Source organism: Rousettus aegyptiacus, unplaced genomic scaffold (assembly GCF_014176215.1).
Source record: "Rousettus aegyptiacus isolate mRouAeg1 unplaced genomic scaffold, mRouAeg1.p scaffold_m13_p_8, whole genome shotgun sequence".
In the NCBI taxonomy this organism is placed as follows: Eukaryota; Metazoa; Chordata; class Mammalia; order Chiroptera; family Pteropodidae; genus Rousettus; species Rousettus aegyptiacus.
In genome coordinates, this window is record NW_023416311.1 from 112,316,020 (window position 1) to 112,338,348 (window position 22,329).

General features: G+C 61.5%; 1 protein-coding gene across 5 annotated transcripts; it reads left to right on the forward strand.

The window, feature by feature from the left end:
• The first annotated feature begins 98 nt into the window (after nt 1–98).
• Nucleotides 99–21,926, forward strand: BRD9 (bromodomain containing 9). 5 transcript variants are annotated; one of them, XM_016124686.2, is made up of 16 exons: nt 99–256; nt 711–925; nt 1,154–1,286; nt 3,267–3,327; nt 3,715–3,859; nt 5,267–5,377; nt 6,061–6,236; nt 7,476–7,608; nt 9,222–9,297; nt 10,366–10,461; nt 11,314–11,446; nt 13,906–14,017; nt 16,680–16,718; nt 17,782–17,881; nt 19,940–20,107; nt 21,168–21,926. In XM_016124686.2, exons 1-16 carry the CDS (start codon nt 205–207, stop codon nt 21,266–21,268), a joined length of 1,851 nt encoding a protein of 616 aa, XP_015980172.2. In that variant the 5' UTR covers nt 99–204; the 3' UTR covers nt 21,269–21,926. The 5 variants fall into 5 exon arrangements, with proteins under 5 accessions (XP_015980172.2, XP_015980173.2, XP_015980174.2 ...); XM_016124687.2 differs by having other exon boundaries at nt 6,103–6,236; XM_016124688.2 differs by having other exon boundaries at nt 6,121–6,236.
• Nucleotides 21,927–22,329: the final 403 nt, after the last annotated feature.

Here is a 22,329-nt window from a genome sequence, read left to right on the forward strand (position 1 = left end):
CGCGCCGCCCCCTGACCCGGAAGCGCTCGGCTCGGCGCGCCGGCGGGCGGGGCGGGGCCACTTCCGGCCGCGGCGCCTGCTTCCGGCGCGGCCCGGCGACCTCCGCGGGGCGAGGCTGGCGGCCGGCCAGGGCCGCGGGGCGGTGGCCAGGCTCCTGCCCGGCTCGCGGCGGCCCTCGGCCCGCGCCCCGCCCGCGCCGCCGCCATGGGCAAGAAGCACAAGAAGCACAAGGCCGAGTGGCGCTCGTCGTACGAGGGTGAGGCCGCGCGCGCTTTGTGACGCCGGGCGGGCGTTCGCGCCGGCGGGCCGGGTCCCGGGGACAAGCCAGGCGTCCAGGCGGCCCTGCCCCGGCCTCCGGAGAAGCGCCCCGCCCGGTCCTGCAGCCGCTCGCCCCCGTGCCGGCCGACCCGCTGGGCAGCAGCCGGGGGCGTGGCGGTGCGGGGTCCGGCTGCGGGTCCCGGGCCCCGCCCTGTGCCTTCGCCCCGACGGAGTGGCAGGAGCGACCCCTCTAGCTCCCTGAGGGTGGTGAGGGGGAAGGACACGCCGGGAGAAGGAAGGGGAGCTATCGGTCCCCGATGTTTTGGCATTCACGTGCTCCACCTTAGGGGACCAGGCGTCCGGGCCCCCGGAACACCCACACAGGGGCCACAGCTGGGTGCCGGTGTTTCCTCCAAGCACTCGTGTTAGGGGCGCCATCGCTGTCCCTGCAGATTACGCGGACAAGCCTTTGGAGAAGCCCCTGAAGCTGGTCCTCAAGGTAGGAGGAAGCGAAGTGACTGAACTCTCCGGGTCTGGCCACGACTCCAGTTACTACGATGACAGGTCAGACCACGAGCGGGAGAGGCACAGAGAGAAGAAGAAGAAGAAGAAGAAAAAGTCTGAGAAGGAGAAATACCTGGATGATGAAGAAAGGAGGAAGCGAAAGGTAAAAGCGCGGTGGCCCCGAACCCCTGAGGGCAGAGGCGGGGTGCAGCGGGGGCTGAGGGAACGGGGTCCTGTCTGGCAGAGCCCGGAGCGAGAAGGTCGGCGCCTCGCTTCTGGCTCCCTGGCTCACTTCTCGCAGGGGCGGGCGCCTGGAGTGAGAGGGTTTTTCTCGTAGAAACGGGAGGGCTGCTCAAAACCTTGCATTGCTCTCGCCGCCTTGATCTCATAGGAGGAGAAGAAGCGGAAACGGGAAAAGGAGCACTGTGACACAGAGGGAGAGGCTGACGACTTCGATCCTGGGAAGAAGGTGGAGGTGGAGCCGCCCCCCGATCGGCCGGTCCGGGCGTGCCGGACACAGCCAGGCAAGTGCCGGCATTTTCCGAGCCCGCCTTGGAGCTCGTCACTGTAAAGTTGTGGTCGGCACCATGCCCTTCGCCTTTGGGGAGAAGTCTGGGAAGGAGGGAAGGACCAGTGTGTTCTCCTCCAGGCCCTCACGTTAAGGGTAGCTGGCCCTGAGGTTCTCGCTGTCATCTTTGGTGTTCGGGAGCAGGGCTGGCCAGCTGCAGCTCCTGGCCTTTTTCCTTAAGCCCGTGAGCTGAGAGGCCAATGTAGTGGGAGGGGGCTGGTGCTGGACTCAGTTATTCGGGCCTCCAGGAACCCTGGGAGCTATGCCGGCTCCCCTAGAGGACCTTCTGGAACTTTCTGACCTGGGTAGGGTCACGTCGCTCAGAGGTTCTGGATGTCGGGGGGTTGCTCCTCAGGCGTTTCTTTTCTTGCTGGGGGAGGCAGGAGGTATCTCATGGCAATCACTGGGAGTGGTGCTGTTTTCTGGAGGACCCCTCCTGTGTGAGTCACCCCATGGTGAGCAGGGGGACTCGGGCAGCTGGGCATGTCGGGGAGGAGGAGGTTAGGCACACACAACAGTTCCTTGCGTGAACGTGTCTGCAGAGTTAATTCGGTCGATGGCGATTGTTAGCTTAGTCCAGTTGACCTGCTTGAGGCCGCACACCCGGCACCTCCCTCCCCAGTATACCTGAGGCGCTAATGCCCAGCTGCTGCTGCGTGGGCCCTCCCTGGTCACTGAAGGGCGTCACTGTTGGGACTTGCCGGTCTGCACTTCTGTAGTGATTCAGCCCTGAAATTGGCTATTTCTCCAGGGAGTGCTGATTCCTCCACGGGGAATGGTGTTCAGAAACTAAACTCTGGGCGCTGGGTGTGGCCCTCAGTGGACAGAGCTGGGAAATGCCGTTATGAATATACAGCTTCTGGGGGACCTAGATGGACTCTGTTTACAGTCACCGCAAGCCGTGTTTCACTCGTGGGCCCGTGCAGCGTGTGTCATCCGTGGCTTACAGATGAGCGGGCGCGTCCAGAGTTGAGGGCTCGGGTGATGCAGTGGTTGGTGAAGCCAGGGTCAGCGTCCATGTCCGCAGCCTCCCTTTCTTGTGTGTAGCGTACCAGGCCCAGTGGCGATCACGGCTGGAAACAGGCTGATGAGTGGTAGCTCCGCGTTGTTGTTTTGGGGGATATTGGTGCCCTCGAGTTTGGGGCTGATGGGTGGGTGCGCTTTCCCATGCAGCTGAGCTTCGTGGGAGCCAAGAGTGGGTCTGGTTTACCTTTACATCTAGTTTCTATTGGAACCTCGTTAAATTTCCAGTTTAGGAAAAAAAGTGCAGTTTGCTGCCAGTGTTAATTTAGTTTTACACAAACAGGCTCTTTGAGGCTGGAGCAAATCTGACTGGTTTTCAATGTGAAAATAAAATACGAAAACTATTCTTGGAGTTATTTCTAAATAGAGTTTGGCTCTAATCTTAATGTAACAAATGTGTACGTTAATTGGATTCATCAGATGAATCTTCAGCTAACTACTATTGGAGAACGGTGTTAACATCACGTGTAATAACGCTGTTTTCTAGCACTTGACGTTTTCAGTGAGCAAGAATTACTGCTTTTGTGAAAGAAAATACCATTACTAAAAGAATGGTATACAGAATGTCGTTTGTTTTCGGGAACTATCAATATACTAGAGTGATGCGGAGGTTATTATAGAAGTGAGGTGTTTCGTGGCAGGGATGGGATTAGGACTGTGGTCCACGCGGTATCACAGCGCAGCTGCCGCAGCCGCCCGTGTCGCCAGCCGGTATGCTCAGGGCGAACGGGAAGTGGGTTGGAGTGCAGTGGAGCGCGAAACAAGTGAGCTGTGAAATGGGAGCCCTCGGGGAAGTGAGCGCAAACTCCTTGCACTCGATTGTCTACTTATTTATTCATTTATTCGTTTCTTATTTATTTATTTATTTATTTATTTATTTATTTATTTATTTATTTGCTTTTCACATCATCAGCTGAAAATGAGAGCACGCCTATTCAGCAACTACTAGAGCATTTTCTCCGCCAGCTCCAGAGGTAAAGAGTGTTTTGAGAGACCTTGTGCTTGGGGACGTTCGGGTGTCTTTCAGGTGTTCTCGCCCCCACCGCATGGCCTATGAAGCGGACACTCCCCCTTCACCAGAAGCACCCTGTCTGCCCGGGCGGGCGGGCATGCTGGGAGCAGGGCCGGCGTGGGGGGTGTTGCGCTCCACTGTGGACGTCGCGGCTGGAGCCAGCTGCTGGCTGTGGCGTTTTTAGCATATCCAGAGCACCTACCCCGGTTTTGAAGAGCATAAACTTATTTTTTATTTGTAAGAAACTAACTTTGGTTAATTGCATCGGATTTTATTGTGAAGGATTTTGTGTCATTTGGAATTTAGATTTTAGTTTTCTAGTTTAAATTTAAAGATGTTTTGTTTTCAGAAAAGATCCTCATGGATTTTTTGCTTTTCCTGTCACGGATGCCATTGCTCCTGGATACTCAATGATAATAAAACACCCTATGGATTTTGGCACAATGAAGGACAAGATTGTAGCTAATGAATACAAGTCAGTCACGGAATTCAAGGTAAACTAATTTCAGCTCCTAAAATAGCTCTCGGGAGGCTCCGCGTTGGTCTCTGCCAGTGCGAGCTTCGCGCGTCTCCCGTTTCCAGCGGCAGGTTTTCGCAGGTGTTCTGTGTTTGAGCTGATGTTTCACAGGTCAAGGAAACGGGTTGTAATTTCTCTGTACTTGGGTCTAGAAGGTGGTCCACACGTTGCGTGCTCTTAGAAGTGCCGTATTTTTTGAAGTTACTGTGTTGGTATAAATGGGACACGGCAGGTGAAGCAAGGATGTGGCCCGGTCCAGAGTGGGTGTCAGCAGAAATGTAATTTTCCTAATTCTTAGTTTTGTCTTAGAGTAACTAGGAGTTGGGTTTGGGGAATAATGAGTTCTTATGATCTCCGAGCACTTCCTTGACTCTTAGCACCAGCTGTGCTGGTTGGCTTTGACGTCCTGGGGAGAATCAAAGTGAATTCTTGTAGCACGGGCAGTAGTGTCGTTTAGAAGAAGGCTTTGGGTTTCTTTCTTAGGTCTGCTAGTGTTCCACATTGACCAGAGGCGTCCCTGGAAGGGGCTGCTGCCCGCCAGGGCCAGCGTGGCGGGCCGAAGGGCTGGGAGCGAAGGAGCATTGTCGGGGGGTTTGGTGGCAGCGCCGCAGGGCAGCAGTGCCCGTGCCCTGGCTGGGAGTTCTCGTGCAGTGACAGCCAGGGCTCTTGTCTCCGAGAGAGCTCTGACCCTGACACCGCTGGGCCCCGCGATGGGCTGGGGCTCCGCGGCCTCGGGCCCGCCGGGCCCTGGGGCACTGGCACAGTGGCGTGGGGAGGGCCCCAGGCGGCACGCGCTGTGTTGGCAGGTGGCTTCAGTGGTCAACTTGACGTCTCATTTTTCTACAACAGGTGCGTGTTAAATTTTGGTTAGGCTATTAAAATACTGGTGTTTTAAATAACTTACTTTTAATATAAATCGTCGTTCAGTGAGACTTTTTAAGGAAAAGCTCTTTTTAGTGGCACTAGAGTAACAACCTGTGGGTGAAAATGTAAATTTTGTGGGAAAATCCCAGAGGCGGCGGACGAACCACCCACTCTCGGTTCAGCCGCAGGCTTTACCTTGACCGGGTCTTGGTCCTTGCCCCCGGCTGTGTCCCAGCCCCTCCTGGGGAGGGAAGGGCTGGGGACAGGAAGCAGGGAGCCACCTTTCTCACAAAGGGTGCTCATTAGGCTCAGCAAGGCTTTTTCTTGCAAGTAAAGACCAATGGACAGTTATGAAAACTCTGGAAGAAATCTAAAGGTTTTTTTTTTTTCAATCGAAGACCCAAATTTAATTGTTTCCCGTTCAGGGCTCTTCTTTTTGGTCTCTTTGACAGAAATCCAAACTTTTGGCTGTTGTCTGTGTGTTTTCAAGCTCGATGATTTGTTTTTTTTTTTTTTTTAGGCAGACTTCAAGCTGATGTGTGACAATGCAATGACATACAACAGGCCAGACACTGTGTACTACAAGCTAGCCAAGAAGATCCTGCACGCGGGCTTCAAGATGATGAGCAAAGTAAGAAGCCCGCAGACAGCGCGGGCCATGGCAGCGAGAGTCCTGCCCGTGTTTCTGCCCAGGCAGAAACTCTCACTCAGTGAACGACACACTTCCAGCCATCTGTCCCTGGCCACAGTGTGGACTCCTCTGCCCTAGGGTAGACGCCCCAGGCTGCCTTGCATGCCCCTCTCCCCCAGGCACGCTCCTCCTTTTCCTACTGATCACGACCTGGCTGTCACCTCTCCTTTAGGGTTGGCGGAAAGTTCCAGGTCTGTTGATCTTGAGCCTGGGTGTCCGTCTCACTGGATGGCAGCCAGCCTTTTGGGCTGTGTCGCTTGTGTGGCTGCCTCACGGAATCCAGCCGGGACATCTCGGCCATCCCGAGTGGCTCCCCAGGTCTGTCCCTGTGCTAGGTTGCATGTGTCACATGCCTAGGACCAGTGCCTTGTGCCTCATGGGCCCGTAGGTGAGGTGCAGCCCCGTGCCCTCTGGCCGGCTCCCCTCTGCCAGCTCTGAGTGCTCGCTGGCCAGTTGGCCGCACCCTTTGGTGCTGACCCCATGACCACGCCCCGCTGCAGCGCATGGAAGGTTAGCTGTTAGGCCAGGTGAGGCTGTGGCCATTCCCACGCATCCCACCGTCACGGTGCCCAGGCCGTGAGGCAGAGGTAAAGTCCGCGCCGCTCTGTGCTTTCTGATTCTAGGAGCGGCTGCTAGCTCTGAAGCGCAGCATGTCGTTCATGCAGGACATGGATTTTTCTCAGCAGGCAGCTCTTTTGGGCAACGAAGATACAGCTGTCGAGGACCCTCCTCCCGAAGTTGTGCCTGTTCAAGTAGAAACTGCCAAGAAATCCAAAAGGCCGAGTAGAGAAGTCATCAGGTAAAGGGCAAGGCGCCGGCCCGTGGGGGCGCACACCCACACGGGAAGGCGGGCGCTGCGGGGCGAGCGGTGGCGGACATGCCGGGCTTTTGCCGGCGTCTCCGGGTCAGCTGGGCAGCGGATACCTGGCTCCGCAGAAGCCTCCACTGTGCTCAGAGGGGCGCGGCCGTCCCTCCCTACCACCCCGAGCGTGTGGGTGGTGAGCGTCACCGGCACCACTGGGAAGTGCTGTCCGTGGGAAGCACTGTGTGACCCTCGCTCAGCATGTGGATTCACCCCCACCCTGCAGCCAGCACAGCAGCGCGTCCTGGAGGAGAGTCGCTGTCGTACTGGACACAGGAGACGAAGGGCTGGGGCAGGCCCTGCTGCTGGACGTACGCTCTGTGCCAGGTGTGGCACGGCGCGCCTGCCCGTCCAGCCCGCAGCGTGTTTGCTGCTCACCGTCACAGCCACTCCCACGCGTGTGCGCTTTGTGAACATTCGTTGGCCCTTCACTTCTGAGAAGCCCCTTCACGTGCAGGACATGTGCCAGTGGCCTGGACTTACTGCCCCAGGCTTGGGACAGTCGCGCTGTGTTGGGCAGGCAGCACGCACGGCAGCGTGCCTTTCTCGCGCTCCCTGAGCACCCCGCTTCTGCGGCTGTGACCGTGGCCCAGAGGGACAGCCTTCCCGTAGCCTCGGATCCCCAGGCAGGCCGGCCCTCGTGGCTCCTGCCCACCAACTTTAGGACTTTCCACAGCAGAGGCTGCCTCCCTCAGGTGCTGCGCCCAGCGCCTCTCAGCTGTTTGATTCCAGAACTCCTTGGTGCGGAACCTGGGGCTCGCCTGCCGAAGTCGTGGGCACCCTCCGGCCCTCCCGCCACGTGCAGCCCCACACCCCCATCCCGGCTTGCCACCAGTGCCTTAATCCTCCACGGGATTTTCGTCACTTTTTCTGATGGCACCTGGGATGTTGCTTTAACTAACGAGGCTTCTGTCCTTAGATGTTTCTTGTGTTTGTAAAGCAGCTGAAGTGCAGCTGAGACGTGAGGAGGTTTATGCACCTCGTGCTTCTCCCTCCCCACGAGAGTGGCTTGTTTCAGGGCGGTTCGCACTGCAAGGACGGGGGCGCAGGAGCCCTTCGTGCCCCTCATGCTGGCCCTCTGCGTGGCCTCGGGGGCGTCGGGGACTGGCCCGAGCGGGCGGTGGGAGCGGCGTGTGCCGCATGCCTCTGGGTGACTTGTGGTGTCCGGCCTTGCAGCTGCATGTTCGAGCCAGAAGGGAATGCGTGCAGCCTGACTGACAGCACAGCCGAAGAACACGTGCTGGCCTTGGCGGAGCACGCGGCCGACGAGGCGCGAGACAGGGTCAGCCGGCTCCTCCCGGGCGGCAAGGTAGCGTTCTGCCAGGACGGCGGCGCAGCCGTCGGGGTCAGTAGGTGTGCGTCAGGGTGCCGAGAGTGTCTGGTCAGCCCCCTTGCTGGCCTGGCAGAGCCTCTGGCACTGGAGGGTCCAGCTCAGGAGCACGTGCTATGGTCGGGGTCAGGCCCTCGTCCTCACAGGGATTGTAGCCTGCTGGCCCGTCTCCTGGAGGTCAGGGGGTCCTCTGGGGGCAGACACCAGATCAGGGGTGTGTCAACAGAGGCTGACCCTGCCAGGCTTCTCTGCCGCAGCTTAACCCTGTTCTCCGTGGACTCACGCTTCCATGCGCCTCCGCAGGCCCTTGTGAGTCTGACCAGGCATGGCTGGTAGGAGCCCATTCAGTGGGCTGCTGGTCCTCGGGAGGAGGCCCCACCTCCTTCTGGGCACCTGCCCCCTGACCCCAGAAGGTGTTCTGGGCCGGCACTTCCAGCAGAGACAGCGCAGGTCACGTGCAGCTTCAGACTTTCTTTCTAGTGGTCCTGTAACAGACATCGGTGGAATTTTAATGTTTTTTATGTACCGTGATAGGTTTAAAGTCTAATTTGACACATAGCCTGTATAAAAATTTGCTGGAATCTTATATATTTTTTTCATGCTGTCTGTCAAACACGTTAGACTGGAAAGAATTTCGAAATGACAATCTTCTTGGACGTGTCGAAACGTAAAACCCCTGAAGGTCCGGTGCACCCATTCTGCGCCACGCGGCGTGACAGGCCTGCCCGGCAGCCGGAGGCTCCTGGCGCGGCGCGCGCCTTGCTCTGCGGGCCGGCGAGTGTCGGCCGTTCCCCCAGGGAGCCCTGCTTCCTGCCCAGAGGATGGTGCCCGGGCACCCAGACCTGGGTGCTGGGCGGGCCCTCAGCGGACAGAGCTAGGAAAGGCCATCACACACATGGGGCTTCCGGGGGCCCCAGATGGACCTCTGTTGCCCCCCAGGTTGCCCGGGCCGCTCCCGTCCTGCGCTGCTTGACTGGCAGTGAGGAGCCTGGCTCCGCGCTTCGCCCCTTGTTTCGTCTCGTCTGGAGCGACTCGTCTCCCACCCCCACGCCCTCCTCACCCTGCTTGGGCCCAGGCGCCCTTCCTGGGTGGCTGCCCCACGCGGTCACCCAGGTGGGTGTCCCTCCCCACACACGCGCCATGCTGGTGCCCCCTCTTCCGGACCTTCCTCGTGGCCTGCGAGGCGGGCTGGGCTAGCGTGGTAGTTGGTCAGCAGAGGCAGTGCCCACGGGCCCAGTCTCGATAACGTGACACTTGCTGGCCAGTGTCCTGTCCTAACTCATCTTCCCGAGGTTTCTGATCTGCGAGAAGCTGTCTCTATAAAGTTTTTTCTTTCAAAAGCCCCTTGTTAGGAGGGGTCACCTAGAGCCTTCCAGAAGCATCGTCACAGCATTGCTGCGCACATTGTCTTCTGCACGGGAGTCTTCAGCTCTAGGGAAGGGGGAAGGGGCTGCGGTGGTCTCGTTCACGGAGACACAAGTAAACTTCGTGGCTTTCCGGGATTCATGCAGCTAGGCCGTGGTGCTAGGCCTTGGTTTTGTCGGAACTCAGGGCTGTCACTCGGCGTGGCGCTCAGGCCTGCTTCCTTGCAGATGGGCTACCTGAAGAAGGGCGGAGACGGGAGCCTGCTCTACAGCGTGGTCAACGCGGCTGAGCCGGACGCTGACGGTGAGTGGCCCTGCTCGGGGCCTTTTCCCTGCCCGTCTGCGTGTTGGTGTGATCTCTGCCCCTGGCCAGTAAGTGTAACATCGTAGCCTGCATGTGACGCGCAGTGTCCCTGGAGTGTGTGGCGCCAGCAGGGTGTGCGGGTGAGAAACCTGTCTGGCTCCCCACTCCTGCAGGCCCCTCATGACACTGGCGAAGGGGCCAGGGTGGCCGTCTGGTGGGTGCTGCCACGGGACTGGAGTGGCACTCCCGCAGAACTGCAGGCATAGGGCCGGGCTTCCCAGGGGTGCCCCTCAGAAGCTGGCGATGGGGCTCCCTCGTCAGAAACCGGTGCCCAGCTCTGCCCCGAAACTTGAACGAGGTGCTGGCGGCTCACACGCGTTCTAGAAGGAAAGGCCCACTCCATAACCACGTCAAGAAATATCTCAAAGGAGGTGTAATGGTGGGTCCACCCAGCCTGCAAAGCCGTCTTTACGGTCTATAAAATGCTCTTTGTATTTTTCCATCTCCTTCAAAGAGATTTCAGGAGCTGGTTGTTTGAAAAAAAAGCAAAACTCACAGGATTTGAACGCACACGTGTGTAAAATGGAACACTTCCCTGGGCCCCACGCGCGTGCATGGGGCGGCCTCACGGGCCCGCACGCCTGATGCGTTCTTTCTCCCAGCCCTCGACACGAGGCTCGTTCATTGTTCTCTGACGCGCACGGGGCGTAGTGACCAGCCTTTCCTCTCTGGCCAGACCGAAGCGTAGTGCTCTTGGTGAGAGAACAGGCGAAGCGATCAGCAGTCAGCCTAGAAAGAGGACGGCGAGGTTGAGGCAGGGACCGGAGCACCCCACGCGCGTTGCACGGGGTGGTGGCGGGGGTCCAGAGGCAGGCATGTCGCGGCCACCGCAGCACGCTCAGCGCCGCTCAGAGCGGCAGCGTGGTCAGCTGGGGAACGTGTGCTGCCGGCGTCGGGGCGTCAGGGTTTTCCTGCCGACTGCGGCCGCTGAGGGGGCGGCATGGCGCTGTGGTCAGGTGTCTGAGCTGCGGGGCCCCGGCAGCCCCCCTCAAGCCTGTCTCCCCACAGAGGAGGAGACCCACCCAGTGGACCTGAGCTCCCTCTCCAGCAAGCTGCTCCCCGGCTTCACCACGCTGGGCTTCAAGGACGAGAGGAGGGGCAAAGGTGAGTGCCGGGCGGTGCCGGGGCGAGCCCCCAACGGCTGCCGACCCACCTGCTGTTGGAGCTGTGCCCATGTTCTGATTTTTGAAAGCAGGAATAAAACTAAGGTCCTCTGAAACGATAGGAGTAAAAATTACACTGAGCGAGTTTCCCTTTTCCATCAGTCCTTTATTGGGAGGGGCCCAGCCCAGCGCTTTCTGGTCCTCCGACGTGGGAGCCGGGGCCCTCGGGACCAAGGTGGTGGCGACCTTGGGAGTTTAACTTCTGCACCCGGATGCGGAGGGGTGGGGATGCGTGCGGGAGGGTCTGTGGCAGGGTGTGAGGGGCTCCACGGTGGAGGGCCGGGTGGGGGTTGTTGGCCACCCTTCCTCTGCGGTCCGCTGTCCCGTTGGTTCTGGAGCTTCTGTGAACGAGCAGAGCTGTTTTGTTCTAGGGGACGTTTTGATTGTCACACTGGGGTGTTGCTGGCACCTAGCAGGGAGAGGCCTGGGCTGCTCCCCAGCCTCCCCCACCCTCCCACAGCCTCCTAGCCGGACAGCCTTCACGCGGAGGGGCCGGCGCGGGCCTCTGGCTCCCTCTCCGTCCCTCAGCAAGAGCGGCCTCTGGGCGCGGTTCCCCGGGGGTGCCTGTCGCACTCCCTAGCAGAGCAGCGAGCCGCCCTCTGCGGCGCTGGCCGCGGAGGTGAAAGGGCGGCGACGCGGTCTTGCTGGTTGTGCCCCCAGAAGCCGCCTCTGGTTCAGCCGCGCGCGGGAGCAGGGGCGTCGCAGCGGGCGCTGTGCTGTGCGCGCTTGTGCCCGCGGGGAGGGGGCCGGTGCGCACCTCACGCGCCTGTGCTCCCCTTTCTCTCTCCCTTAGTCACGTTTCTCTCGAGCGCCAGCACGGCACTGTCGATGCATAATAATTCCGTGTTTGGGGACCTGAAGTCCGACGAAGCGGAGCTGCTCTACTCTGCCTATGGCGACGAGACGGGCGTGCAGTGCGCGCTGAGGTGGGCCGCGCATGCGCACGCGGGCGGCGGTGCCTGGGATGCGCATGCGCACGGTGTTGGCGGACCAGGGTGGGCGAGCGGTGCGCGCCGAGGCGGGCCGCGCATGCGCACACGGGCGGCGGCGCCTGGCCGAGCGTTTGAGGCCTGTTTGTGGATGAGTAGGGGAGGCGGCCAGGGGCAGCGGGTGGGGCAGCGAGTTCAGACAGTGGGGCAAAGGCCCGCATTGCTGTAGCGGAGCGCTGTGCTCTGCTGGCAGCCTGGCTCGAGGCTGGGGTGACTCGCCCAGTGCTGAGGTAGCGGCCCGGGCTGTCGCTTGAGAGGGCATGTGAGCCGGTGGCCACCGTGTGTTTTGTAAGTTCACATCACAGCTGCTTCGAGCTGTGGTTCTCAGGCTGTGAGCGGCTCGGGCTGCGTGACAGGTCCCACAGATGGAGCAGTGGACAGCACACACTGACCGTCTCAGTCCGGGAGGCCGGACATGCAGGTGGCGGCAGGGCTGCTTCTCGGGGGGCCTCTGGGTTCTCGCTGTCCCTCCGTGTGCATCAGTGCTGTAGCCGCCGGCCCCCGAAAGACACACGGACCACCGGAACTCAGTGAGTTAGAGGAACCGCACTCTGCGCAGCCAGCTGGGTCTGCCAGGAGTGCGCAGCCCCGAAACGTAGAGGTACAGGGTCTTACGCCCTAAAACCCATTCTTCATTCTGTCTGAACACAAAAGCCTATTTTTCTTCTATTTACTGTCAACCCATAGGTCGGTTGTGCAAGCGGGGGTATGGAAGCAGATAGTTTGTTGTTAGAATGCTATGTTCCCGTGGGTGATAGCCAAGCAGTAATTTTCCAGCCAGCACATCTGCTCTAATCTCTTTTTGCTGTAAAGACAGCAGTCATGGAGCTAGGGCCCACCCCGAAGACTTCATTTTACCTTAACCACCTGTTAAAGGCCCTGTCCCCAAATGCAATCACATTCTGAGGTCCTGGGGGTTAGAGCTTCAACATATGAATTTTGAGGACACAGTTCAGCCCAAGTGACTATATTGTAACAAAGTTGTAGATGTGGCACTGTTTCTATAGAACTGCTTTTGTATGTATTTTCTGTTCTCTGTGGCAAAGTAGAAGTTAGTCTCTTGTAGAACTTTAGGGATGTTCTGTGGGGACAGTAACTTAATTTTGCTAGCCTCTAAGACAGCGGTCCCCAGCCTTTGTGGCACCAGGGACCGGTGCTCCATGAGAAATCTAGTACCTGATGATCCAAGGCAGAGCTGAGGCGGGGACAGCGGTGCCGGGGAGCGGCTGCAGACACAGGTGAAGCTTTGCTGGCCGGCCGGCTGCTCACCTCCTGCTGCGTGGCCCGTTCCTCACAGGCCCTGGCCTGGGGATTGGGGACCCCTACTCTCAGAAATGAAGTCTTTCCATATCATATTTTTGTTTTATTTGAAAAACAAACAACATACTCGAAAAATAAATCTGCCCCTGATACAGTAAACGAATATCTAATCCAGATTTTTTTGAGGGAAAAGGAAGTAAAAATAGGAAACTGAGGAGGACATTTCTTCCAGGAGAGGATGGTGTCAGCAGTTGGTGACTCCGCTGCTCGTTACGCCGGCAGCATGCTCACAGCTCTGCAGGGACACCAGTCCCCCTTGTCCAGGTAGCAGTGCGTAGCTGGACCGCACTGGCCTTCCCCAGGGGCCTGCTCCTGGAGCACAAACGGGCTCTGTGCTGTACCGTGGGAGCCAAAGGTGGGCTGGTGGGGCCTGCCCTCGATACCGGGGCCGCTCCCAGACTCCCCACGCCGCCTCCCGCAGACGCTGTCCTGGCACTCCAGGCCACGCTCGGAGTGTTCTGGCCAGTCCCTGCTCCCTTCACAGTCAGTTTGGCGGTTTATCGTAGGACGCTCCTGGTAGGGACTTTGGTGTGGTCACTTCCAGACCAGCAGCTGTCCCCGCTCTGCGGGAAGATCTTTGAAGTCTGGGCAGTCCTCGTGAGCCTTTGCCCAGTTTTGATCCCAGAGCCGTGGGTGTTCGTTCCCCGCCTCCTTTGTACATTTTTTGGTTAGTGTTACTTTGGTTTGAAAGCATCGCATGTGGCCCTGAATCAGAGTGACTGCACAAGCCGTCACGGGGAGCTGGCTTCGCCCGTGGCCCCCCGGTAGGGAGCTGGTCCCACGGCGTCCTCCCCGGCCCCCCCGTGTTTTCAGACCCGGACAGATGTGAATGTGCTGCGTTTACCGAAGCTCGCGCGCGTTACGTCACGGGCGTGCACCTCGCTCCTTTGATTTTCCGCCTGAGAGCTTTTTAACTTCTTTGGGTCATGGAGCACTTGGAAGACTTGGTGAACCCAAACCCACTGTGAGTGGGGCGTTCACAGCTCTTAGCAGGAAGCTCGTGGGGGAGACGGAAGCGGCGCGGAGGCCGCAGGGCCAGAGCGCGCGGTGTTTGTCTGAGCCCCACGCCCCTCCAGCCTGCAGGAGTTCGTGAAGGACGCGGGCAGCTACAGCAGGAGACTGGTGGACGACCTCCTGGACCAGATCACGGGCGGGGACCACTCCCGGCTGCTGTTCCAGCTGACGCAGGTGGGCTGCGCGCGGCGCCTCTCCCGCGGGGAAGGGCGTGCCGCCGCGGCGACCCGGAGCCCTTCTTCCCGCTGTGGCTTTTTACGTTCACCTTTTCCTTTCACCCGTCAGTCGTCTGTACGAGAAGCCTGTGAGACCGTCTCCGCTGGCCGCGCACCCCGCGTCGCTGGCCTCCGGCTTTCTCCGTCCCGGGGCGGGGGACTTTCCATCCGTGCTTTCCTTTGCCCTGAGAATCTCCCTTAGCGTTTCCCACAGTGTAGGTTTGCTGACTGAGTTTGCTCGGCTTTCTTTTGTCTGAGAAAAGTCTATGTTCAACCTTCGTTTTTGAAATTCAGTTTCCTTGGACTTGGCATTAAGGCAGACGCCTGTCGTCTTTCCCGTGGAAGACGGGTGACCTGGACTGTTTCTGAAGTGTCTGCAGCCATTTCTGTCTTTGCTTTCCATTTGCGATGTGTCTTTCGTGGTCAAGATCATGGCTTGACAAACTAGCCCACAGCCGAGAATGTGTTTTGGTTTGTTTTCAAGGTTGTGAGAAAACGTGCCGCAGGCCGCGTGCGGCCCCCGTCTCAGGCGTGTGCTCCGTGGCGCCTGGGAGGAACAGCGCCGACTCCTGCCCGACGCTCACGTTTCAGCCTTTCTCACTGGGTTCTCGGCGCCTTATTTTTGACGTGTCTTCCTGAGCTTTTTTTTTTGTGTTTATTCTGTTTAAGAGTTATTGGGCTTGTTGGACCTGTTGGTTTACAGTTTTCAACGAATCTGGGAGATTTTCACCCGTCATTTCTTCACACGTCACCTCCTTGCACCACCTCTTCTGGGACTTTGACACGTGTTAACACCTGGGTGTAGTTCACACGTCAAAAACCTCTGTTTCGTATTTTCGCTACTTTCCCCCTTCAGTTTGGACAGTTCCTTCTGGCATGGCTCCACGTTCGGGGATCTTTCCGGAGGCCGCGCCTGCGTCTGCCGTGGACCCCGCCAGGCGGCCCGCCACCTGCGACGCCATCCGCCAGCTCCGGGGCGCCGCTCAGCCCTGCCTGCGCTGGGTGCAGGCCCCCCGCAGGCGCTCGGCCACGCGCGCGGTCTCCGTAGAGCCCCTGTCTGCCGACTCTGCCATTTCCGCCTGGGTCCGTCTCCGTCGGCAGGTCTCCCTCTGGCTCACAGGCTCTGCCTCGCCGGTTGTCTGCGTGGACGCTGGGCTGGGAGTCCGGACTGTGCCAACACAGCGGCCACTGGCCACAGCTGGCTGTCGGGGAACCTGAGTATGGCCAGTCCGAGTTGAGATGTGAGGAAAGTATAAGCTGCAAACTAGACTTTTAAAGACTAGTACAAAAAAAGAAATATGACAGTATCTCAATGATCATTTGCTTTACACGTCAGAACGAAAACGTTTCCAATACGTTAGTAAGGAAGTAAACTCCACGCAGTCTGACAGCACGTCAGGGTCATTTTCACGTGGCCGCTGGAAGGTTTGCAGTTAGGTGTCAGCGTGCACTGTGTTTTGTCGGACGGGGCTGGTCTGGATCTCGTCTTCCTTTAAAGAACGTTTATGTTCTCGTGGCGGAGCTGTCCCCTGGTCCTCTTAGGCTTATTTTTAAACCCTAAGGTGTGGTGGCCCTTTCGGGGTCTCTTCTGATGTCCCTTGTCTCAGCGAGGTGTCTGCTCCGCCTGGGTGGAGTTCAGATGTTCTCGCCCCGTGTGCCCAGCCCTGTCGCGTTGCACCTGTGCAGGCTCGGGCGCATGTCTCCCAGCAGGGGCCCGCCAGATCTGTGCGCCCTTCTGCGACCGCCCGCAGCCACCGACTCCACTTCTGGCCCCGGCGTGGCAGCCAGTCCCCGGGCGCTGCCTGGGTGCGGCAGTCACAGCGGGAGGCCCTGGAATGCACTGGCCCCTCGGTCTCCTCGCCTGGGCCCGGCACGAGCACTTTCCGACAGGGAACTCGTGCTGCGGTGCCACGTGACCCAGGCTGCGGCGCGGACGCTGACGTGTACGTGGGGCAATGGTCACTGGGATGTGGGCGTGCCCACCCTGCCTCGAAGCTCACAAAAGGCACAGGAGATCTCCGAATTCCAGTTTTGAACGAAAGGCCCCATGTGAGCGAGCGCATGCAAGCCGCGTGGCTGCTCGGGGCACAGACGCAGGACGCGGTGTCTGAGGTGCTGCCCGGCCAGGCAGCGGCTCCGCGCAGGCGCAGGCTGCGTTAGCGGTCAGGCCTTCGCGCTCTCCCCGGCACCCTGCTGGCGAGGAGCAGGGGCCGCGGCCCCGGAGCCGGCCCAGCCGGGCGGTGGCGGCGTCAGGCGGGTCTTCTGCCTAAACGGCCAGGCCCGCTGTTGTCCTGAGCCCCCCAGGGTGCAGCGTCTGACTTCCTTTCTCACGCTGTCCGAGGCTGCGGAAACGAGGGTGGGTACCCTGTGACCCCTTCCTCCCCATCCTGCCCAGTGCGCTCATGGGCACCAGCGTGACTCGGGCCTCGAGGTGCGGTCGGGTCTCACACCGCCAGCTGCACAGGAGCAGCGAGGCCCGGCTCCGACTCGGCGTTGTGGGGACTTGACGAGGCCTGCCGGTGGCGGCGGCTCAGCCAGCGCGTGTGTCCACGGCGTGGGTGAATCGTCCTGTACAGAACCGTTTGGGAAAAAACTGGTTTCCTGTCTGTTTCGCTTTGCAGAGGAGAAGTGTGCCTGCGAAGCCCCCGGAGGAAGTGAAGGTGAGTCCCACGGGCGCGGAACCAGGATCTGGCCCCTCGGGCCCCACAGGGCAGCTGGCACTGCCTCCGGGAGGGGGGCCGACACGGGCTTGGCGCACTGTCTCGTCTGGAAGCCAGACGGGCTCTGATCAGTGACGTGAAGTGCCAGCGTTTCCCACCGCCTGGTCTTGAGCAGCCTAGGACCGTCAGGCAAACCTGCACTGTTCCCGAAAGACTCCAGCTCTAGGGTGGCGCCTGACTCAGGAGCGAGTCAGGCTCTGCCTCCGGGGTAGCGGGAGCCTCTGCTCCCTCGTCCCTGGGTCCCTGTGAGTCGCTGGATGGCGGTGGACACCTCTCCCGTGCAGGCTGGCAGTGGTCCTGTCGGGACCCCGAGCCCTAGAAGGGAGCTTGTGAAAGGCGTCTGCACAGGCCAGGCCTGGGGACTCTCGGCATCTGTTACGTGGCACTGTTGTTTCTTAGCTGTTAGGAGAAGGAACAGTGTCACTCCAGGGTGTCAGTCAGGCACTGTCATTTGACACTAAGTTGTCTAGTAGTGACTTAGGACCCAGCAGCCGGGTGGGAGTATGGAATTCAGCAGAGTTCTGAGTCCTTCAGAAGGTCCCTCAGGTACTTCCCTAACGTGGAGCTGGGCCCACGTTCTGGGGGTGGCGAGTCGGCGGCGGAGGGGCACGCATGCGCTGGGGCGTCTGAGCCGACGTTGGGGGCACTGACGTGGGGCCCAGGGCCGTGAGGGCCCCAGGAGAGAACACTGGTTTGGGACGGCCACGCTGGTCGTTTCGTGACACCCCTGAAAAGTAGCCGTGGGCTCTCGAGGTGCCGTGCAGCTGCCCGCTGCAGTCTCTCCCGCAGCCCCAGCACCTGGGGGTGCCCCTTCGTCTGCCAGCAGCATCGCTCTGGGCAGTGGCCCAGGCTCGGGCTCATGGCCCCTGGTCCGTGGGCTGCGGCGTGGACTGGTCCCAGCTCCTCGGGGCCAGATGCGACGGAGCGGGCCTGTCCTCCCGGCTGCCCAGCGCCCGCTCAGGGGCGTCTTCCCTTTCGTCTGCTCTCGCCCCGTCCTCTGCAGGCCGGGGACTCCCTGGGCGATGGCGGCTCCGTGCTGGACTTCGTGTCGGTGAAGGCATACTCGGACGTCTCCCTGGGGATCTCCGTGCTCGGCTCTCTGGGTAGGTTGTGCCGGGTGCACCCGCGTACCGTGCGGCACGGCCATCGCGCATCGGGCTCAGCCGGAAGCAGGCTGCCGCTGGCACCGCGTCCCCCGGGCCGAGGGGCCGTCCTAGGGGCGCAGGGCTGGCACCTGCTGCCCGTCCTCGCTCCCGGGGGGCGGCCCGGCCTGGGGAGGTGGCCGCGAGGGAGGCCGCCATTCTCAGGGCCGCCCTCGAGGGTAGCTGGGCCCTTCCGTCCCGCTGGTCGGTGCTGTGCCGGCTGTGGCCCGCTGTGCCCACGTGTGCCCCCAGGATGCTCCCTCGTGCACTGCTGACCCCGCCGTGCGACGCACACCACGCCCTCCGCCCGGCAGCTCCCTGTGACTGCCGGCACGCGGGGTGTCGGCTTCCCTTACTTCAGACGTGCTTGTGCCTTCGCCGGGGAGCAGCTGCCCCGGGGACACGCGGCAGTGTCTGGAGACACCTTTGGCCGTGACGGCCGGGGCGCGGAGCTTCTGGCATCGTGTAACCCGAACCGCAGAGCGGCCCCGGGGAACCCCTGCCTCGTTGCCAGCAGCCTCCGTCACACCGGTCCAAGCACAGTCCTGTTTGTCACCCGTCCCGGTGGCTCCGTCTTTCGGTTGAGGTGTTCCCAGACCGTGTTCGGTGCGGTCGCTGGCACGGCGGCCTTCACGGCCCTCACGCCCACCCTCCTGCCTCGTGTTCGTTCCCCAGCCTCCGGCTCTGCAGCCTGGGCCTTCCTGGGCGAGCCCCCGGCCGTGGTTCATGACGGTGAGGGACACTGGCCAGCCCCGCGCGGGCCGTGTCTGGAGAGCCGCCTCCCCCGTGTCCTCCAGCGGCTGGGGCAGGGTGGCCCCTCTGCTCGCCGCCTCCCCCAGTCCCAGGCCCCTGGAAGGGGCCAGGTGTCGAGCACGATCCGTGTGATTGTGCAGATGGTCAGGTGCTGGGGACCCCCCGACGTCCACCGTGGCCGGCAGCCTCGGGCCGCCCCGGGAGCCTTTCTGCGCACCAGCTCTCCTGCCGCTGGCCGCCTCCGGGCCCCTCCTCGCCGCCGGCCCTCGGGTGGGCGCAGTGCACCCCCTGCCCCCTTCCTTTCAGCCTTGTTCTCTCTGGCTCGTGTGGGTCCTTGGTCCCGGGGGTTCGGGGTTTTCTCAAATCTGGGCAGTTTGACTGCACGCCGGTTGTCGTCCATCTGTCGAGTCTCTGCTGTGTGTCGGGCCGTCCCGCGCCGCGTCCTCTGGGGCGTTGGGTGTCCCGCCGTGCGGACCGCCACGTCCTTCTGTCTAGCTCCATCCCGCGTCTCTGGCGCCGTGGGCCTGCCTCGCCCCACGACCTTGGCTCCTGCGCCCTTCAGCCTGTGGCGCGCGGTCCCGGCCGCTGTCCGAGCGCACGTGCTCGTCCCTGCGCTGCTCCGCGTGGCGCCGCCCGGTGGGCCACGCCGTCCTGCTTTGCCGCCTGCCGGGGGTGGTTCGCCGCAGGCCAGACTCTGCGCTGATGCCATGGGCACCAGACTTGGTCGCCTGCCTTTGACCCATGGGGACCTTGCTCCAGGCTGGTGGGCACCTTGGGGTTGTCGGGTCCTGTCCCGATTTCGCTTCGAGGCACCCTTAGGGCGTAGGGCACAGACTGCGTTGAGTGCAGGGTGAACGTGGCCTCACCCATAGGCTTTACCCTTCTGCGTGCCTGGGACGCAGATCACTGCACGTGTGTGACCTCTGGAACTCCCCCACGGGGACCAGGCAGTCCTTGCCGAAACTCGTGAGCTGGGCAGCCTGCAGGCCCCGGCCGCGGCCTGTGCCAGGCCCTCGAGTCTGCCGCCTCGTGGTTTGCGGCGGGCGGGCGGGGCTCAGGCTCGCGTGGCGCCTGCTTCCTGCCGGCCCTGGTCCCTCACCCCCCGTCCCTCACGCCCGCCTCTCCGCCTGTGTCGCCCTGCCCTCCCGCCTTGCTTGTGCTCCTGGGCTTCTCCAGGAGGGGTCGTCCTGCGTGCGTGCGTAGTGACGAGTGAAGAGCTCGCAGCTGCACGTGGGAGGGGCTGGCTGACCTGTCCTGTCCGCACAGGGAAGGTGAAGAAGGAGCTGGACCACGACGACGGCCACCTGCACTTGGACGAGACGACGAAGCTCTTGCAGGACCTGCACGAGGCGCAGGCGGAGCGCGGGGGCTCCCGGCCGTCATCCAACCTCAGCTCCCTGTCCAACGCCTCCGACAGGGACCAGCAGCACCTGGGTGAGGGGAGCCCGCCAGGCCTGCCCCGGGCCCTCGGCGTCAGTCTGGGCGGAGGGCAGCAGCTCTGGCTGCCAGGGAAGGTTAGGGGCCCTGGGAGGCCAGAGCTCGTGCCGGACGCTGTGGCCCCTGGGTCTGGGACAATGACCTCCTTGTCAGGGCTGCTCCGAGTGAGGTGTCGGCGCGGAGCTCGATCAGTTGGCAGTCCAGGTGTCGGGGAGCCCACCCAGGCACCTGCATCGCGGGGCCTGTGGTCAGGGGCAGAGCAAGGCCCAGGCTCTGGACCCCGACGGCCACGCGGGCTCAGATGTTGGAGATGTGTCTTTCCTCCTTCCATTCTCATTTTTAGTCCTGAAACAGTAGTTGACGAAGCGCATTCCTCTAGGACCCTCTGCTGGGGTGAGCGCGTGCCCTCCCTCGGCCAGGGGCTCCCGTGTTCCATGCACGTTTCATGCGCACCTAGGGCGGCCGCCCCTTCCGGGCCCCGCCGGCGCGTCCCGGCCCCCTGGGAAGGGGTCCACGCAGGCGTCCGCTGGGCCGCGTGTCCATGCTGCTGTGTCGGTTTCCAAGCGCGAACGCCGAGCTCCTCCTCCAGGAGATGGACGGTGACGCTCTGAGGGTGACGGAGGCGCTGCTCGGCGTCCGGGGTTGGGCGTGAGCTCTGAGGAAGGGCCGGAGTTTCCGTTAACCTTGTGGTGAACAGTGCACGAAGGGGGTTCCAAGTAACGGTCAGTCGGCCAAGTTTGAGGACTCGGAGTCCTGGTGGACTCAGGTGGCCCTGGAGCTGCCCCAGGGCTGGGGTTGGCCGAGGGGCCTTGGTGTCTGCAGAAGCAGAACCCCCGCTGTAGGGCGTCCACAGCCAGGTCTCTGAAGACTGGCCCTCCGCACCCTCCCCAGGGGGACCGGGGGTGGCCTGCACCGTGGGAGGCCCAGGGGGCGGCCTGTGCCCTGGATCTGTGGCTTTGTGACAGCAGCCACATGGAAAGCTTCCAACCGGGCGCCTGCCGGGCCTGGGCCACAGGGGCGGGTGTGTTGAACTGTCCCGTCTTTGCCATGATTGCAGGGAGCCCTTCTCGCCTAAGCGTCGGCGAGCAGCCGGAGGTGACGCATGACCCGTACGAATTTCTCCAGTCTCCGGAACCTGCAGCCTCCACAAAGAGCTAGCCCAGCAGAGAGACTGTCTTTTGTCTTTTTAAGTTTTTACTTGCATGTACAGAGTTTTTGCCGTGAGATTGACTCTCACGTTGCCCCCGTTGGCGCGCCGGAAGCAACCGGAGGTGGTGAGTTGTCTGATATCATGTCTGCTGCATGGGGGTACAGCGTTCCTGCACAGAGCCCATGAGCCCCAAATCGTGGATCCCACATGAAGGCAGTGCAACCAGACCGTGTGGAGCCGGCGTGGTCTGTGCGAGCTCCGTGGTGTCGGTGTGGGCACACTTCCCATCCACATCCCCGACGGGCCACCCCGGGCCAGCAGACGCGGGAGCGACCCTCCGCACTGCCCTGCGGTCCTGCATGTTCTTGGCCCGCCCGTCCTCCACATTGTCAAGGCAGGTCACAGCGGGGGCCACACAGGAGCACGCGGGGAGCCGGCCACCACCCTCCTGGCCCGGACAGGCTGGGCATTGAGGGCGGCTTCCCCCGATCTTCCTCGCGCCTGGGAAGGGGCACGTTGTGCCGAAGACTCGGAGGCCAGCTGCCCTCCATCTACGATGAAGCGTCCCTGTCCTTGAAATGTTTTCTACTCTGGATGTGTTTTCTGGATGCTTGTTGCTATTCGCAAAGTATGAACGTAGATCTTAATTAAAAACTACACACAGAACGGACGTGGCAGCGTCGTCTGCGGCGCTGCAGGTGCCGCGTCCGAGGGGCCTCCGCGGACAGCCTGTGGCACAGCGCTCGTCCTTCCCGGCCGCCACGTCCCTCACCGCCTCACCGTCTAGCCCGCTTCTCGGCGGCCGGCCCGCTCCCTCCGGCGGGTCAGGCCTGCGGGAGAGAGTGCGTGGCCGGGCTGTGGGCAGTGTGACGTGCCTGGGCGTGGAGGGCTGGCTGAAGTCCTTTCTAGAGCAGGGGAGGGTCCCCCACAGATGTTTGATGGGGAAGGGGGTGCAGGAACACGCCGCAGGCCAAGCGCCCGGAAGCAGCTGTGGCCGACGGAAGCAGAGCGGGATCTGGGGGCGCGAGCCGAGGAGCACAAGCCCCACGGTCGGGCCGCAGAGCGGTCC